Here is a 16,678-nt window from a genome sequence, read left to right as displayed (position 1 = left end):
TCTCACAACAAGAAAAAGTGCTACAATGCTCTACATTTCACCTGTAAACCTTATTCCTGTACCAGTAAGAGAACTTCCCTACTCTAACTTCCATGAGCACTAGGCGGCTCTACCACGTTAATTATACTATGTCGCTGCAGCAGCATGATTTGCATGGCAGATAAACCCAGAACGCCTCCAACCCCAGGCAGCTGAAGCAATTTAAATATATCAGCTCACTACTTGGACCTTTTTAAACACGCCAACTTGCTCAACACAATGCACTCTGCTATTTTGGTGCGACTCTCCTTGAGTCTGCACCAGGGGGGAAAGGCATTTGGGAAAATACAGCTAATAGCCTAACAAATCCTAATGTAGCCAAAAAGAAAATTTGTCATGACCTGCATTCTCCCCTCCCCATACATTTAAAATCTATTAAATAACATTTTGCATTTTTTTAAAGGCTTCCTTCCCTGCCCTCGCCCCCCCCCCCCCAATGCTAATCTAAAAATATAATTCCAATTCACTTTTTGCTTAAGTGGATAAAAATTACCATAATTACAGAACAGAGATCTGGAAGGAAGGGTGAAATTTCTAGTGACTGAATTCACGGGCCTGATTAGGAAGGAAAATGGAGGACAGTGCACGTCCCAACTGCAATGCTTCCCCATCCCGGGTGAGCACAACAAAAGAGCAGCCGGTTACGTGAGCGAGCGCCTTCCCCGCAAAGCTCCTGTTCGCTGGTACATGTCGAAGCAAAACCAGTTCTGCCTCCTGCACAACACCAGATTGCTCGACCTGTTCTGCAGCAGCAGAGACCAGTATTTGCCAAGATTAATCACAGGCAGGGAAAGGCCTATTAACTACACTGGGGTTACAGCTTAGTTGAAACAATTCCAAAAAAAATTTTTTTTTTGGATAATCTGTGAAGTGTTACTTTAAAATAGTAACTGCTATTGAACCAAAGCAACTGCAGGTTTCAGAGTGCCCAAAGCAGTGAGCGAGCTCCTGGGTGTGTTCAGAGCACGCTGCAGAAACGTACTTTGACTCAGAGGGAAGCAGGCCGAGGCCGTGAGCACAATTTCGCACTGAAAAAACCTCCCAAGGTTTAAGGGGAGACGAGCTTGGAGCAGTGCCAGCAGGTTTCTGTGCTTGTGTATCTGCACAAACCAAACCTATTCTTACCAAAGCAAAGCTTGAGACTTTTGCACGAGTACTGCATTTCAGGTCATGAGCCTGCCAGTCACCTCAAAAGGAAGCATTAGCACAATTGCGGGTAAAGCTGCTGATCGCACGTCCTTCCCTCCTCATCCCTTCCCCTTCTCGCTCAGCACCTCCTGTACTTACCTCTTACAGACTATGGCCAAACAACCTATGAAAAAATGTAAATATGTTTAATGTCACTTTACTAAAAAATGAGCCTATAAAGTCCCCTGGATTATTTCACAATGTGATTCTTTAGTCTCCAACACGTGAAGTTTCCTATTTGGCAATGCATTTAGAAATGAAGAACAGGTCCTTGTCACTCTGATCAACCCAATTAGCAGAAAGAGTGATGTATTTAACAATTTTGAAAGAACTTATTTCAGATCTAACAGCAACACAGTACTTTTCGACACCCTCTAAGCCCATGCTGCATTGCATGTCCCATATAAGACAGGAGCTTGCAGGCCCCCAGATACTGTTGCCCATGTACCATCTCCAGGACAGGAGATGCAGAGATGATTGAGATCTCTTCACAGGGAGAAAATCCTCCCTTGGCAAATGATAAGACATGGAAGGGCTCTGACACGCTGCTGTGACTCCAGAGCCCCAGGTACGGTGGAGAGAACGCTCTGAAGCTGCTTCGTAGTCCAACTGTGCAAAAGAGCCTGAAGACTAAACAGGAGTTTTCACATATTCATAAGCAATGAACATAAGCATGATGTGTTCAGTAAGGAATATTATTTTTATGTAGTTAGAACAACCAGGACTATTTTATGATGCAAGAAGAGCATTTATTCTCCTGCAGACTTTACCTACAGTAAAGAAAGGATTCTCTGGGTAATTGAAATCTTGCGTGAATGGAAAATCATTTTATGATGATTATTAATATGTTTGTGGTCTATCCAAATAAAATTTACATTATTTAATTCTGAACCTGCTAGCACTGGACAGTTAAAAAGAACTATCATTTCACAGAGCACATGCTGCTGAAATGACCCCAATCCCTGTAACCAAGATACTTCCTTCTTGCAGATTTTAAGGCTCATGAACACCACAGCAATCTACATTTTTAAGGAACAAATAGATGGACAAATCTAATAAGCCCTGAGCTGTGTGTGAAGGATCAATACACCCATTATCCAGAGCAGAAAAATCTGTCTAATGATGGGCTGAAGTTTCCAGAGCACAAATTGGTAGAAAGGTCAGATAAAGAAGAGGAAATGGTAGCAGAAGAACATAATGAACACAAAGTTGTGAACACAAATGATGCCATGGATGAATTTTAATAAAAATTTCATTCTGTTTACTCCATTTTCATTGAAATAAGATCCATAAGAAAAATATACGTGTCATTGTGTCCACTGAGAATAGCTGATTTTTTCTTTTTCACAATACTTGTGCTGAAGTTTAATAAATGACTTAGATTGTTATAACTGCTGACAGCATTCATATAATCCACTTGTTACTTTAAAGAGCCTGTATCATCAAAATTCAGATTTCATTGGAAGAAAGATATGTCAGAGCTAAGCTCTGATATAAGTGTAAGTCCCACCAATTATGCAGCAGGTTTATTCAGGTGGCACTTGTCATTTAAACTGCTGACTGCAAGCAGCAACATTTGGTTTACCTGGATATCCAGTGCTGAAGCCTTCTACCTTCATTTTTAATTAATGAATCATTCCAGCTAATAGCCAGCCTGCTTCTCTCACTACTAAGAATTAGATGCATTTTATATGCCACAGCATTAAATCAGAATGATGCCTGATTAGCATGAGACATTAAGTATCCCCCTCCAGTTTACTGCTTTTGGCTGGACAAGGAGTCAAATGACTTGACACTGCTTTGGCCTTCTGCCATGAAAGCCTCTATTTCTTCAACAGTACGTGGGACGCACGTTAGCAGCTCCATTCCACTGGCTGTCACTGCAATGTCATCTTCGATCCGGACCTGTTACAGAGAAGACGCAGTTATCAAGGTATTCCAGCTGGAGACGAGAAGCACATCAGGAAGCGATGGCAGCGGGAACACAAGGAGCGTTTCAGTCTGAGTTGTTGACAGAACAGAGGCAAAACATAAAGCAAGCAGCACCATTTACCCTCGGCACCGCAGTGGCACAGAGCTCTGTAGGACCACATCCCCCTTGGGCCACGGGCTCCTGCCACCCACCCTGGCACCACACAGGCTCCCCTCCCCTGTGGTGGCTCTGCAGGTGACGCAGGTGGTGCCTCTGCTGCTTCGGATGCCCCAGGGACAGGCTGAGTGAGATGCTGCATCAGTGAGCTCATGCTGCGTAATTACATGGGGCCAATAAATCGCCACCCTCTGACATCAGGAGCAGAAAAAGGTACATTTCCCCCTGAATTTGCCTCCAACCTTGCTAGTGCACAGCTCGCTAGGGACAGGTTGAAGAGCAGTGCCTGCTAACATCTGAAGTGCTTGTTCTTGAAGCAGTTCTGTTGCTGAGCTGCAGTTAACTACTCTGCACTTAAAAATCACGTTCCCTTCTCTCTAAATACAACCAACTTTCACAGGAGGAACTGCAACATCAAATAGCTTGTAGCTGATACTCAAAACATTGAATTTGGAGCCGATGAGAAAATCCTAAGCAGGTCAGACATTCCTTTTAAAATACAATGATTGCGCTTTAAATCATGCAAGGAAAAAACAGATCCTCTCAGTTTTCCAGCTCTTGTTCTGTTAAAATGAAAAGTATGTTCCATTTCTGTTTGACTCTAATCTCTCCTTACCAGTAAATATGCCTACATAGTCATTTCCCGTTATCTTATCAGAAAAATGTTACTAAGTCGCTAAGCTGCAATAAAAGCAATTTTAGTAAGGTGTAAATCCAAGAGAACACAAACTCTGGGACTCCCACCTTACAGTTGCTTTAATTGTTTCTGACCTCTTGACATTTTCAACTAAAAATAAAGCTGGTTAACATTTGTACTTCTGATTGCAAAATAATCCATTTGTTCAAACAAAATGAGTCATCCAGCCCTTATTAAACTGTTTAATGATGTCTTTGCCAGATTATTTCTTTTAGTTGGTATCAAGTTAAGTGTATTATAAAGCAGAATTAAATAAACAAACTCCACTGAGTTCACACTTTTGATTTGGACAGCTGTAAATTTGAAAGCTGCAAGTCCCTCTCCACTCGGTGAGTCTGAAAGGCCCACACCAGGCTGCAGAAGGGGAAATCAGCAACACAGTGAACAAGTCTGTGCACTTCAACAGATTTTACCAGGGTTGTTTTCTTGATTCATTGCTTCAAATTTTACCAGCTGAGTGAAAAATAAGCCAAGGATTCAGCCCCCAGCATCCATCCTGCTGCCTCTGATAGCAGCACGTTGCTGGGGCTGGGTGGTCCAGGCCCTGCCAGAAACCTGCTGGTGTATCCAGTCAGTGTGCAGAAGTGCTAGAATCCATGGGATAGGTCTGTCTGGTGATGTGGTAAAAGCCCAAACACCCCATTTCACCAGTGAAAATGGATCTGGGCACAGCTTTGATGCAGAAAGTAGAAATATAAGCGCCAAAGTAACTCAGCCGAGGCAAGGCTGGCCACAGCTAGAACTGCCTGTGGGACAGCCCCTTCCCAAGCACCTCCAGCTGAACAGAGTTTCACCTCTTTGAGCTAAAAGTCGCCAATGAATCTGCTACAGAGACATTTCAGTCACAATTCATCTGCTTAGCAAGTAAGATTAGCAAAAAAAAATAAAAAAAAATTAAAAAAAATATATATATTATTTTCCAGTTCAGCATCTCATGCTTTCACCAGAACTTGGGCACTCCTTGAGAGGACTGACAGCCTTGAAAGCAGAGCAGATGAAGGCAGCCAAACATGGGGAAGAGCACATGGGGCAATGTGTCTGTCAATACTGCATCCTATATATGCCTCAAGAGAAAATCAGGATGGGGAATGAGCTGGAAAATGGAGCTAGAGTGAGGAAAGGAGCCATGGAAAGCAAGATACAGTGAGGCCAGACAGGACTGACAAACAATGGATGCAGAGGTAAAGTCTGGAACGGTTGGAGCCTGGAAATGTGCAATTCTGTAAGAGGATAAAGGGACAAAGAAATGGGGGCTGGCTTAGGACTACAGAAAGGGAGGTTCTGGCAGAGGTGGAAAGCAAAAGACCCTGAACAAGCAAAGCACAGGGGGGTGCTAGAGCCATCTACGTCTGAAAACTGGGAGTTACCAAACAGAGGAGGACAGGGGAGACCCACACACAGCAACTGGTCATATAGGAGGAGGATTGTTAGGAGGCTGCTGTGGATTGCTGCGGAAGGCAGCAGAGCTAGCCCCGTGTCTCCCGCTGCTCTCCACCAGCTGCTCAGCGGGTCAACAGGATGCAGCTGGAGGCATGAACGTGCCACTCCGCTAGCACCTCACCTAGCACTCCTAGGGAAGCTCCAGCTCCTTCTCCAGGATCCAACCATCCCTCTGCCTGGATGAATCTAACCTGAAGTGTGCACTTGCCATAACAGAGAAGAAATACTTCCCACTCTTGGTGCATACGATCCCTTTACCTAAAAAGAACACAAGTGCAGAAGAACACAGGTTCTCAAGAGGGGAATTTTTTTTTTGCATTTGCTTTTCTGTTCACATCCTCAGTGCTTCACACTGAGCTTAAACTCAGCAGTCGCAAGAAGCAGCTTCAGAGGACCTGCAAAACCTTCCCTCCAGGAGAGCCCGGCACTTGGTCTTGTCTTCTGTCCAAATGGACAAAAGATGCTGGATCTGGCTGGCAAGGCTTACTAACTTGGGACTGCCTTTCCCAGTGGGGGACAGTTGTTATGAAACATGCTCTTAGAGCTGTCCCTGTTTGCAGGCTCTTTGTTCCGCAGTGCTGCTCGTTTCAGGGCTACAACGTGGTTTGGAATCAAACGTGGCTTAAAGGAACAGCAAAGGGAGGTGCGGGGCTGTCGCTGCACCAGCGGCTCTCAGGGGCTCCCTGCAAACACCCCAGGAGGGACTTTGCTTTTTCAGCATGAGATGGCATGTTTCAGGAAGCACTCCTGCAAAGGAACGCCAGGATCCTAAAAAGCCTTTTTCTTATCATGGGTAGCGGCATGATCTATTTAGATACATTTGATTGCACAACTGCCTAACGCCATCAACAGACCATCATGTGGCTTGATTCAATGAACCTAAGCCTGTCCCAAAGCAAGGCTGTGCGGGCACAGCCAAGGACAGCACAGGAGTTAAACACCATGCTGCTGTCAGCTATATATACAGCCTCGCACTTTGTCCTGACTAACTAATACAGTCATGCTCCCCAGAGCCTCTTGTGTTATCTTCCAAGCGAAGGGGGTTGTGGCACTCATTCATTTCTTTTGGATGATGATATATATAAAAGGCTTTTGAGAGTCAAGAAACAATTTTGTCCAATTAAATAGTCCAGATCTGCACGATGACAGATCCCAGATGTGATGAAAAAAGACCACTGGTGACACATCTCAATTTTTTTAATCTATTGAGCATTTGTTTATGGCTGTGGAAATCAGCAATACTATCGCTACAACATCCTAGAGCAGGAGACCTGCCTGGGAAAGGATTACAGGACATGTGCCACATGTGCTGCCACACAAAGTAAACACGTGCTTCTGGCCAACTGAAGAAGCCATGCATCTGCTTTTATAGCTCGTTTCCTGCAGAGGCAGATGCATGTAGACAAGGGGACTGAGCCATCGACTCACCAATAATTTTTAATACAGCAAACTTGTCACAAGCAGAGTTCAACTTCCATACTTCACGGGGATATATGAGGATTGATTAGAAAACAGACTCACCCCTATGTCAAAGTTAGGGAGAGGTGGGTATAGTGCAGGACTGGGGAAACATCTGGCACTCTCCTGTTCCAACATTATATGAAGAGGTAACATGAAGACGTCTCCTTCAGAGGCTAACAGTCTCTCTGCTGTGCAGGGACTCTTTCTTATCCCCTGCTGCCAGTCTCCCTTCTCTAACTCAAAAGCAAGTCCTCGTGTCAGGCACAATTTATTTTAAAGGTCTACATATTAAGATTTTATAAAAGAGGATCGAGATTTGCAGGGTGAGGCCATGCATTTTATTAGATCAACTGATATGGCTGGACAAAGAAGTTTCAGGCACACATTCCCTTCATCAAGCCTCAAAAAGAAGCAATAAACTATAAGCTAAATACAGGTTAATAGCAACTGCTCTTAGTTTAACCTAATTACATTAATTAGACAAGAGAAAAGGGTAAAGGTTTGTAAGCAACTAGTCACTGATTTTGGGCTGCCTACAACTATCACTTCTCAAAACTTTACAGAAAGCTATAGTCTTTCATGAAGACAACTGCTTTTCTGTGAAAACTTTCCAAAGTATGTTGAGTAGCATTATTACTGTTGCATAATGTGAAATGTTAAAAAGCAGATGAGTATTATAATGTTTATTGTATAGTAAGCTACTTCATTCCAGAACACACATTTGCCACAAGCCCAGGAACAGAGCTCAGCCTTATGCAAAATAGAAATAATGATAAAGACAACTGCATGGCTTTGTGAGCTAAAGGTAGAAGCAATTAAATATCTTTTCAGAGATGCAAAACAGAGAAGTATCTTCTGCTTTTTATCTGGTTTAACATTCCTTCCTGAATAAGGGAAGTCCTATTGTTTCAAAAAATATAATAATTTTTGCAGACCTTCAAGAGCTAGGTATTGTAACCCTATTTAACTTTAAAGTGAGAAAAATCTGCAAATGAAAGGAAGTAATATATTCATCGTTTAGCTGTGATGGAGCATTTTCTCTAAGTTACATAAAGTTTTCACATATTAAGTGCAGTGCTGGTTCTACAAACCTCAGGGAAAAATATAGCCTGAGCAGAGACTGAATACTTAAGGCCAAAAAAAGACTGAATGGTTTTACTGCGTCTTTGAGAAAACATCATATGAACTGCATGAATCAGAAATCGGCTTATGAAGAATGGAAATGTCAAACCCTAAAGGGCAGCATTTGGAGTTGGTATTTCCCCTTCCCTCAGGAACCAAATGCTTTTCCTGAGCAAAACATACAACCATGTATACATACCTCTATGTGCTCTACTTGCACCTCTCTGTTTATGCAACAGAGCAGCGCTCACAGAGCCTTGGCAGAGCAGAGGTGCCCTGGGACAGGCGCTGCGCCACCGCCTGACGGCAGCCCTTGCCCCACAGTGTTTATGACCTCAGTAAACTGGGCCTTCGTTTCATAGACTGAGAACTAAAGTACATGTGACCGAGTGACTTCTCAAAATTGGCAGAGGAAGCTTGTAGTGGACCTGAAACTGGACTTCACGTCTGTCAAGTACGAGTTTAGGGCTTCAGACAGGGCAACGTGTGCTCTCAGAAGCGGCTCCCTTAGCAAAACCTCTTGCCTCACTCCAGAGGGATCCGTATTTGATCAAGAACAGCTCTTGTTTGGGAAGAGGCCAAATTACGAGGTTTCCGAGCAGCAGTTACAGCCATACAGCCCGGGTGTGTTTGCGTTACACGTAGGCAGAAAGGCTGGGCTGCCTTGCACCTGGTCTGAACGTGTGCAGTTGTGCTGCTGCACCAGCACCAATGGTGGGTACCAGCAGATATTCACAGTTACAGAAGGAAAAACTCTCATTTTCTCCATTCTTCCTTGTTCTGAAGCTTTTATAATCTCCTTACAGCTAACACTAGGCAGCATGAATTACAGTAAATGGCTACAGTCTTTCTGGCACAGCAAGAGGGCTTCTGTTCTCAGTGCAGAGACTTGTCACATTCAAGAAAATTATCCAAAACCAAAAAAGACATGAATTCAAGGTGAATTCATTAAACTCCACAAATCCCTGTGTAGATCACCTTACTCAGAATTACAGTGGTGTTACTTTGGTTAATGTAAGTTCATTTTTGAAGTGAATTAAACCATACCAAATTAAGAATACTTTAATTAGTGCTGAGCTCTGTAGAGCAAAATAGGCTAGTTATTTCCTTTTTCAGTACGTATTTTTCTTTCAAACTTAAAGAAACGTTGGACATGACTGTAGTGAGCTCCTTGGCTAGAACTGCCATCAGTACTAATCCCCATACTACTACGACTACATATGACTACACATCAGTAACAACACTGGGCTTCATAAGATCTTTAAATCATGTAGAGAGAAAGTTTTCTGTCTCAAACATATGTCAAATACTCATTCATTCTGGAAAAGCTAAAATGAACCAGCATGCAGATAACTAAGCACTCTAAACAACACAAATTGCATTTTGATTGCATTACAGTTCAGCTTTTGTGCAGAATTCAGAAATATTCGGATGCATTTCTGTCTGAGATTTTATTTCCATTCTTCTCCTGGACAAAATCAAGTGACAACATCTGGCTCAGGGTGTGTGTGTATTATTTTTTTTTTTTTCTCTAAGTAAAATGTATTGTTCACAGGGGGATCGGAGATTTAGATTTTTGCTCAATCGTTTTTGGGCAGCTCCCCCTTTTTGCAAATATTGTTGGCTAGCTCTCCTTACAAGTCATCATTACAGGAAGCTAAGCAAAAAACAGGGGAGAAAGTTAGACTTCGTTTGGAATCTCTGGAACAGAAGTGACTGATTCAGCAAGTCATACCAAGGTAGAGATGCTGTGCTGCCATTCCTGTTGCATGCAAACACACACAGCAGGTGAGCCATGTGCATGCCTCAAGCCAGCAGGGCTGGAGTGGGCATTCACAGCAAACCATGGAAAAATGTGGGCTTCACTGAATGCTTCCAAAGAAAGCTCACGAGGAATCAATTCAACTGCCTAAAACCTCCCACAGTGTGTTTGCAAGAAAAATGAAAATAGTTAAAACTGCTTTCATTGTGGTGTTAAGCTACGTAAGTGCACTACAGTGTTCCTTTAGAATATGTTTCAGCGCATGGTACCATATATAACATGTTCAAAATTAGAAAACGCAGAGTTAACTGCCTTTCATTCATCTGTATCTCAGTTGGCTGGCTGGCAAGTCTTGATAAACAAACCACACAGAGACAGATAACGTCCCAAACCTCAGCAGTGAATTAAATAGCAGAGAGGGTAAAGTCCCACATCTCTTGATAAGATTGCTCACACCGGATAGCGAGCTTCCAGAGGCGGCTGCCCAGGAGCCCAAGTGACTCACACAGCTGGAAATGGCACACACAACTTTTTGGTCTGGGTTGGTGGTTCAAAGCCAGCTCAGACCAAGAGCGTTACAGTAATTACCCTCTCATGGCTGGCGTGCAGTGATAAATTAGTTGATGGCAGCAACAGACAATTCCTAATGAGTGACTTCTCATACCAGAAAATCACCGCCATTGCCAGCGATTGTTAGCTGTGTTGAGACTTAGCAGAAAAGCCAAGAGAAGGATGGGGCATTACAGCTGCCTGCTTTATCTTCTCTGTGCATGAATACGGAAGCCCAGAGAACAATGCGGCACCCTTCAAATGCTCGCTCTGCTAAAATGAAAACCTACTGGAAGCCACTGCAACTGCTACACATTCTGCTAGGGTGGTGGTTTTGAATGGGAAATGCCCTGGAGAGCATGGAGAAACAAGGCCCTTCTATTTACACAGCAGCTCTCTGAGTGGAAACGATCATTCGGACCACTGCTAACTCCTCAGTCAGCCAACCTTTTCTGCACACATGCTACTACATAAGCCCTGCAATGTGATACCTTAAGCACGAGAGCTCATGAAAACCATTGGCCATTCCTCAGGAAAACAGGGGAAGGTTTTACATTAATCAGTTTCAGGCCATTCTGGCAATAACGCAGTAAGAGTAATTATTGCTGTTTTTCTCTAATGCCTGACTTGAACAGCGTAAGACTCTCCTGCCTGGGGACGGAGCACCTGACTGCTGGTGCTGTAACTCTGGAATGTGAATCTCAGTCTCTTATTTCATAATATATACACGTCTTGGATTGGACAGAACTCCTACCTGGCATGTAACTGTACAGTGTTGACAGAAGGTATTTCAATCAATGGAAAAATACAGGTCTCTTGTTAATTAGATATCACAAGTATAAAACTACATTTAAAAATAACAAGAAAAGACCAGTTTGTCTGCAGGGCAAAATGGCCTGAGGTACTGTTTCAGGAACAGACCCCCATAGAAGACATTAAAACTTCTCAAGTATATCGGAAAGGAACAGAAAAAGGGTTTCAGAAAGCCATCCAGCCAAAAATTACTTACCCCACCAAATCCCCTGAAACGCTGCAGGACATCATTGTTGATGAAACAGGACTGCGCAGGATCGCGGAGAGCTTGGTCCAAGAGGTGGTCGATGAAGTAGATGCCTGGTTCGATGGTCAGCACCATGCCCTGCTCCAGGTTCCGGGCAGTACGCAGGCTTCGGAGCCCTGGCAGGTCAATGCGGTCCACTCCCTGGGGAAAAAACACCAGTTCTGATGGACAGAAACACCATCTGTGGCAAACCTTTTATCAAGACCATCCTATGCTGACCATTCCATAAGACATCCAAAACACGTAAAATAATTGGGAATTAGAGGACTGAAATTGTGCTATACAATTTTCTCTCATCATTCTCTCATTTAGCTTTCAGGCACAGCAATTACCAGGTTTCAACTCAATAGCCAAACTGTTTTTTAGGCTGCAGAAGTTCTGGCTTTAGGATGTGCTCGGTACAGTCACACTCTACCTTGGGAGATGTACTGTTTCTGGAGAATAAATAATTTCTTGCACTATTTCTGTCTATACCTTCTCTTGAAACGTATAATATCTTAAGCAACATGAAAATCTTGAAATGCACCCTCCACATCATGGCTGAAATAGCCGAACTATGCAACAGAGAACAATTTCTCCAAGGATATGCAAATGTTTATTCTCACTGTATGTTATTAAGCTTATACATTTATGATCTTGATTCATGAGCAATGAGTCTACACATGACCTCATAAAAGCAGCCCATTTAAAACTAAACTTTTGTCAGATTCAGACTTTCAGGCAACATAGTTTTTAATAATATCAGTCAGCACCAAGTCAAAACAAGTTCTGACTAGCAAAATATTCTCTTCTTCTCAAAAGCTGGTAAAGTAAAATGATATATGAGGACGTGCTTAGTCAAGGAATTAGAAACACTGCAAAGACTAGTTCAGGATATTAATTTTCTTCCCCCAAATGTGCCAGGTATTGCAACATCTGAATAAATATATCTTGATCCCACCAGTTTTTTGAAAATCCTTTGCAACTGTAGCAAAATTTCATCAACAAATATTGTGATGACCAGCAAACAGATCACAGGCCTGCCAGCTTACAAACATGTACACACGTTGAACTTCACTCATGAAAACTTTTCCGAACTAGCCAGTCAAAGGTTAGTGGGTTTGCAAGACAAAGGCTTTATTTATCTGGTCTCCAGGTCGCTTTCCCAAGGCTTCTCATGGCCAAAGTCATCATAGTTTTCCTGTTGGTAGCAGGCTGACTCTTTTCAAAAGCACCAGCACTGTAACTAGTACCAGTTGGATGAAACATCCCCTTCTGGAAGGGGAAGCACATTGCCGGGACGCTACCCTCTGCTCCTGGCAGCCAGGGCTGCGCGTCCTGGCACAGCTGCACTCCTGCATTTCTTCCACGCCTCTGGAAGAAGTGCCATGAGGCCGGGGGGAGGCAGGGGCATACCCTGCATATTAGCCATGTTTTAATCTCACTGAATCGCTCCCTCTTTAAAGTGTGTCTAACCCCACAGCACTGTTTGCTCTTGAGCTCCACTTTCAGTTCAGAGAAAGCCTATCTCACAGGAGCAGAACCTGCAGTAGCCACTCAGCACTGTTTGTTTTGTTCTCACCGGTCACCCAAGCAATAACGGGGTTTCTTTTTTTTCCTTTGCAGAGCTATTCTGTCCCAATGCATGACATCTTACAGTAGCCAAGGTTTTCAGAGCTAACCAGCTTGGGCATCTGCATGTGCCCATTTTTCAGAAATGCTGAGCATATGCAGCTCTTGGTGCCCTTGTAAGCCAGGCCAATGGATGCAGCAAACGTACTCTGACCGTTTTCACTGTATAATTGATACCTTCCATTCCAAACATTCAATCCACGCTTTCCATGTTACATTAAAATCAGAAAGCACAATTTTGATGTACTGAGGCCAGGAAACACGAATAGTCTGATATTAAAGCACAGCACTTTGCATTTAAATTCTTATCGAAAATCAAAGAAAATCAATATATTTCTAAACTAGAACAATAACTGTGCAGAAATGGAGCCATTTTTCTTTTTGTTGCTGCCCCATGGGGTTTGGCATCTCACACATTCATTGTAATGCGTAAAGGAAATGAGGGCATCCAATCTTGTGGATTAATCTTTCCATGAGCTGTAAACAATTAGATTAGTGTCTGGACCTTTTGGTGTGTTGCCAACTATCTATCGGCTGCTTTACAACAAACAACCCATATTTGGCTTTTAAGTGTACTTCCCTTCAATTCTGTTTGTAAATGCCTTTTCTAAGGCAGTCAATCCAAGACAGATGCTAGAAAGATGAATGCACAGTGAGAAAAACAATGGCAAACATCCTCTGAAGGCAGCGCTGGCACTGCGTGTGCATTTTTTGCCTTTTCTTAAAGCAAAGGAGATTTAACACCAGGTGTGATGATCGAGCCTGGATGCCCACCTCAGGTCTCTCCATACAAGCGCTAAACCAACACTCAGATGCTTTGTCTGGACAGTCTGCAGTCTGATTCTGCTTTTAGCATTCCCTCCAGGAAGCTAACAACACGCTTACAGCCAACAAGCAAGAGCGAGGGACACACAAGTGGATGCCCTTGGAGGTGGAAGCTCCCTGGACAGTCACCAACAAAGGGAGCAGCCCCCAGTCCTGCTCCTACAGAAGCAGAAGGAATTCACAAGCTTTCTGATACTCCCTCAATCCTAGCAACTCCACATTGTGTTAGCTCCTGGTTTCATCTTCATATCCTTGGATTTTGTGGGTACTGAAGCCACTGGGTAAATGGCAGCAGCTGCATTTCTTCCACGAAAGCATCTTTTATGGGCCTTTGGAGAAAGGGTAACTGCTCAGCTTATCAAGGACAGCAAGCAGGACACCAGTGGGTGGGCATGTGGCAGGGAAGCCCTACCTGCCCCTTTAGTAGAGTCTGGCAAGGTGTTCACTAAGAGATGCGTGAAATGGAAGAGGAGAAGCGGGTTTCTGGCTGTCACCTGTATGTGGCCATGCATACACAGTCTGTCTCACGTGAAGCTGAAGGAAAAGTTGTGCTGAGGAAGGGCAAGAGCACGGCAGGGAAGATGATCATGTGGGGGGGATGACAAAATTCCTTCTTTTGAGAGCAGCACTGGATTAAAACATACATAAAGCTATGGCCTCAGCATCCCCAGTGACATCTGAGGCACTTGTGACTATCTCGGTAGGTACCATGTCCACCAGCTCTGCTTTGGTGGTTTACAGAACCAGGACAACTGAGGACTCTTCTACTGAGACACCTCCCTCCCCAAACAGAAGGTGAGAGGTCTGAAACAAGGACACTGCCATGTCCCATCATCATGTCAAACCCTGTTGAGAGCAAAGCCTGCTGGGGAAACCTCGCTCCGCTGGTATGAATCCTCTGCCGTTAACAGATTTCCTTCTGTGTAAGGAGGAAGCTTCCACGTATTTTGCAACTAGACAGCTAATGCCTTGTTTTCAACAATAACCATGATGTTGTTTTGGAGTTAGATGAAATGAAGAGTAAAAGTCTGAATGCCGGCGCAGCAGTTGTGGATATCTGTTTCTATTATTGTTATATCCTGGAGGCCTGGCCATGGATCAGGACCCTGCCGCACTCAGTGCTGTATGTACAATTGTAAAGCATAAGATGGTACAAAAAAAAGAATAGAGAATAATCTAGAAAATATTAACACCTAGGCATCCAAAAAGAGACTCCTAGTGATATTTTGGGAATATTACTTTTCAAAGAACTGTTTATTTTCCTGTATACTGCAACAAAAAACTATATCCAAAACCATTTTCTAAGACTGATTTTATTTGGAGGTTCTGCTCACATTTTAAAATTGAGACACTCCCACAGTAAGCACAGATGTATGACACTGTCATTTGTGACTGTACTCCTGCCAAGAACATCAGATTCCAATTAATGGTTCACGTAAGGTAATAAAAAACAGCATGTCTAGGCAATAAGAACTGTCAAGGGAACAAGAGAATTATTATGTAAACTGATTTCATTACTATGTAAGCAAAATAAAAGTTCAAATTAAGTTAAGTGGAGAGTAATATAAAATATAGATCTATTTTTGGAATAAGGAGGGAATTAGGAAGTATGCAGATATGCCTAATGCTCAGGAAAGTAGTTACGGAAGACTAGAAGTTGCAAATATCCCCAGAATCCAATGTAAGGATGAATAGCTACCTGCTTTTAAGCAGCTCAGTGGTTAATGGCGGTACATGTTGCTTCTTCTATGGAAGAACTGCAATGTGCATCAGGATGGATCTTGTCCCACAGCCACCAGCTACCAGGCACAATGATGGGAAGCACAAAGAGCTCTTGGACCCCTTGGGTGAGACTGATCTTGGGTCTGTCTTTAGATCAGCTCAGAAGAAAAACGCATAGGTGATGTCTCTGCTGGCTGCTCATCTCCTACAGATCCAATACACCAGCTGGCGATGCACAAACACAGAAACCAGGGCTGCAAGGCTTAGCTGGCATCACCCACAAGTTTTCTCAAGCCAGCAATAGCAGCAAAACACAGCCACAGCAGAGATCACCAAAGCTATTCATAACTGCAAATACTGAGCGACACAAAACTAGTTTCTGGTGCTTTTTTCCAGTTAAATCATCACAGAACTTCTCTGAGCCTGACAAATAAGACTGTCCCATTTGGACCACATCCGATACAGTGAAGTCCTAACCGTTTTACCAAATTGAGTTCAATCAAATATTTAATTCAACAGAATACCAACGCTGTATTGAGATTATACAAAATTAACACTGAAGTGAAATCTCAGCTCTTTCCCTCTTCCCCATTCTCCCACTGTGTATACCCAACATCTAATTAGCTCATTTATTGTAAAAAGAATGGAGCCCTATGTGGCTAGTAAAATAGAAGGCTTGAATTCCATTTCACTTGTCTCCTGGTCCCTTCCCTCTCAGCCCTTGTTTCTCTAGCTGAGTGCTGCTAATGAAGATTACTTTATTCAGTCTGTCCCGCTTCTCCCCAGCAGCCTGAGCTGCCTATAGCCACCTGAAGGTACTGCTAGTCGTGCCTTTGAAATCAGCAGCAGGTTACCCGAGAACATGCCCCAAGCATCACATACCACTTGTGGCATTTGCAAGTCAAAGCTTCCACTTCTGCACAAGAATCTAATTACCAGCTGGAGCTTCTGGGACACAGCTCAAAGTTAATATTGGGGGAATGAAGGGCAAATGATATTAACTGGCTATTTTTATTTGGAACATTTTTGTTCTTTTGGAACATTTTTGTTCTTTTCCTAGGTATTAACTGTGGTATCAGGTTTAAACTGCCTGGTAAGTTTCCCGCTATTGCA

The 16,678-nt window shown here is 43.2% G+C and overlaps 1 protein-coding gene across 1 annotated transcript in view; it reads right to left on the bottom strand.

The window, feature by feature from the left end:
• Positions 1-2,452: 2,452 nt before the first annotated feature.
• The window catches only part of PEPD (peptidase D), a 135,378-nt gene continuing 121,152 nt past the window's right edge, over positions 2,453-16,678 (bottom strand). Inside the window, exons 14-15 of the mRNA XM_035543280.2 lie at positions 11,357-11,548; positions 2,453-3,132 (exon numbers count right to left, since the gene is read on the bottom strand). Of these exons, the coding sequence (XP_035399173.1) occupies positions 2,983-3,132; positions 11,357-11,548 (342 nt within the window). The 3' untranslated portion in view covers positions 2,453-2,982. The remainder of the gene's footprint in view (positions 3,133-11,356; positions 11,549-16,678) is intronic.

The sequence above is a fragment of the Cygnus atratus genome, chromosome 12 (genome assembly GCF_013377495.2).
Source record: "Cygnus atratus isolate AKBS03 ecotype Queensland, Australia chromosome 12, CAtr_DNAZoo_HiC_assembly, whole genome shotgun sequence".
NCBI classification, from domain to species: domain Eukaryota; kingdom Metazoa; phylum Chordata; class Aves; order Anseriformes; family Anatidae; genus Cygnus; species Cygnus atratus.
This window is presented reverse-complemented; position numbering and strand designations above follow the sequence as displayed.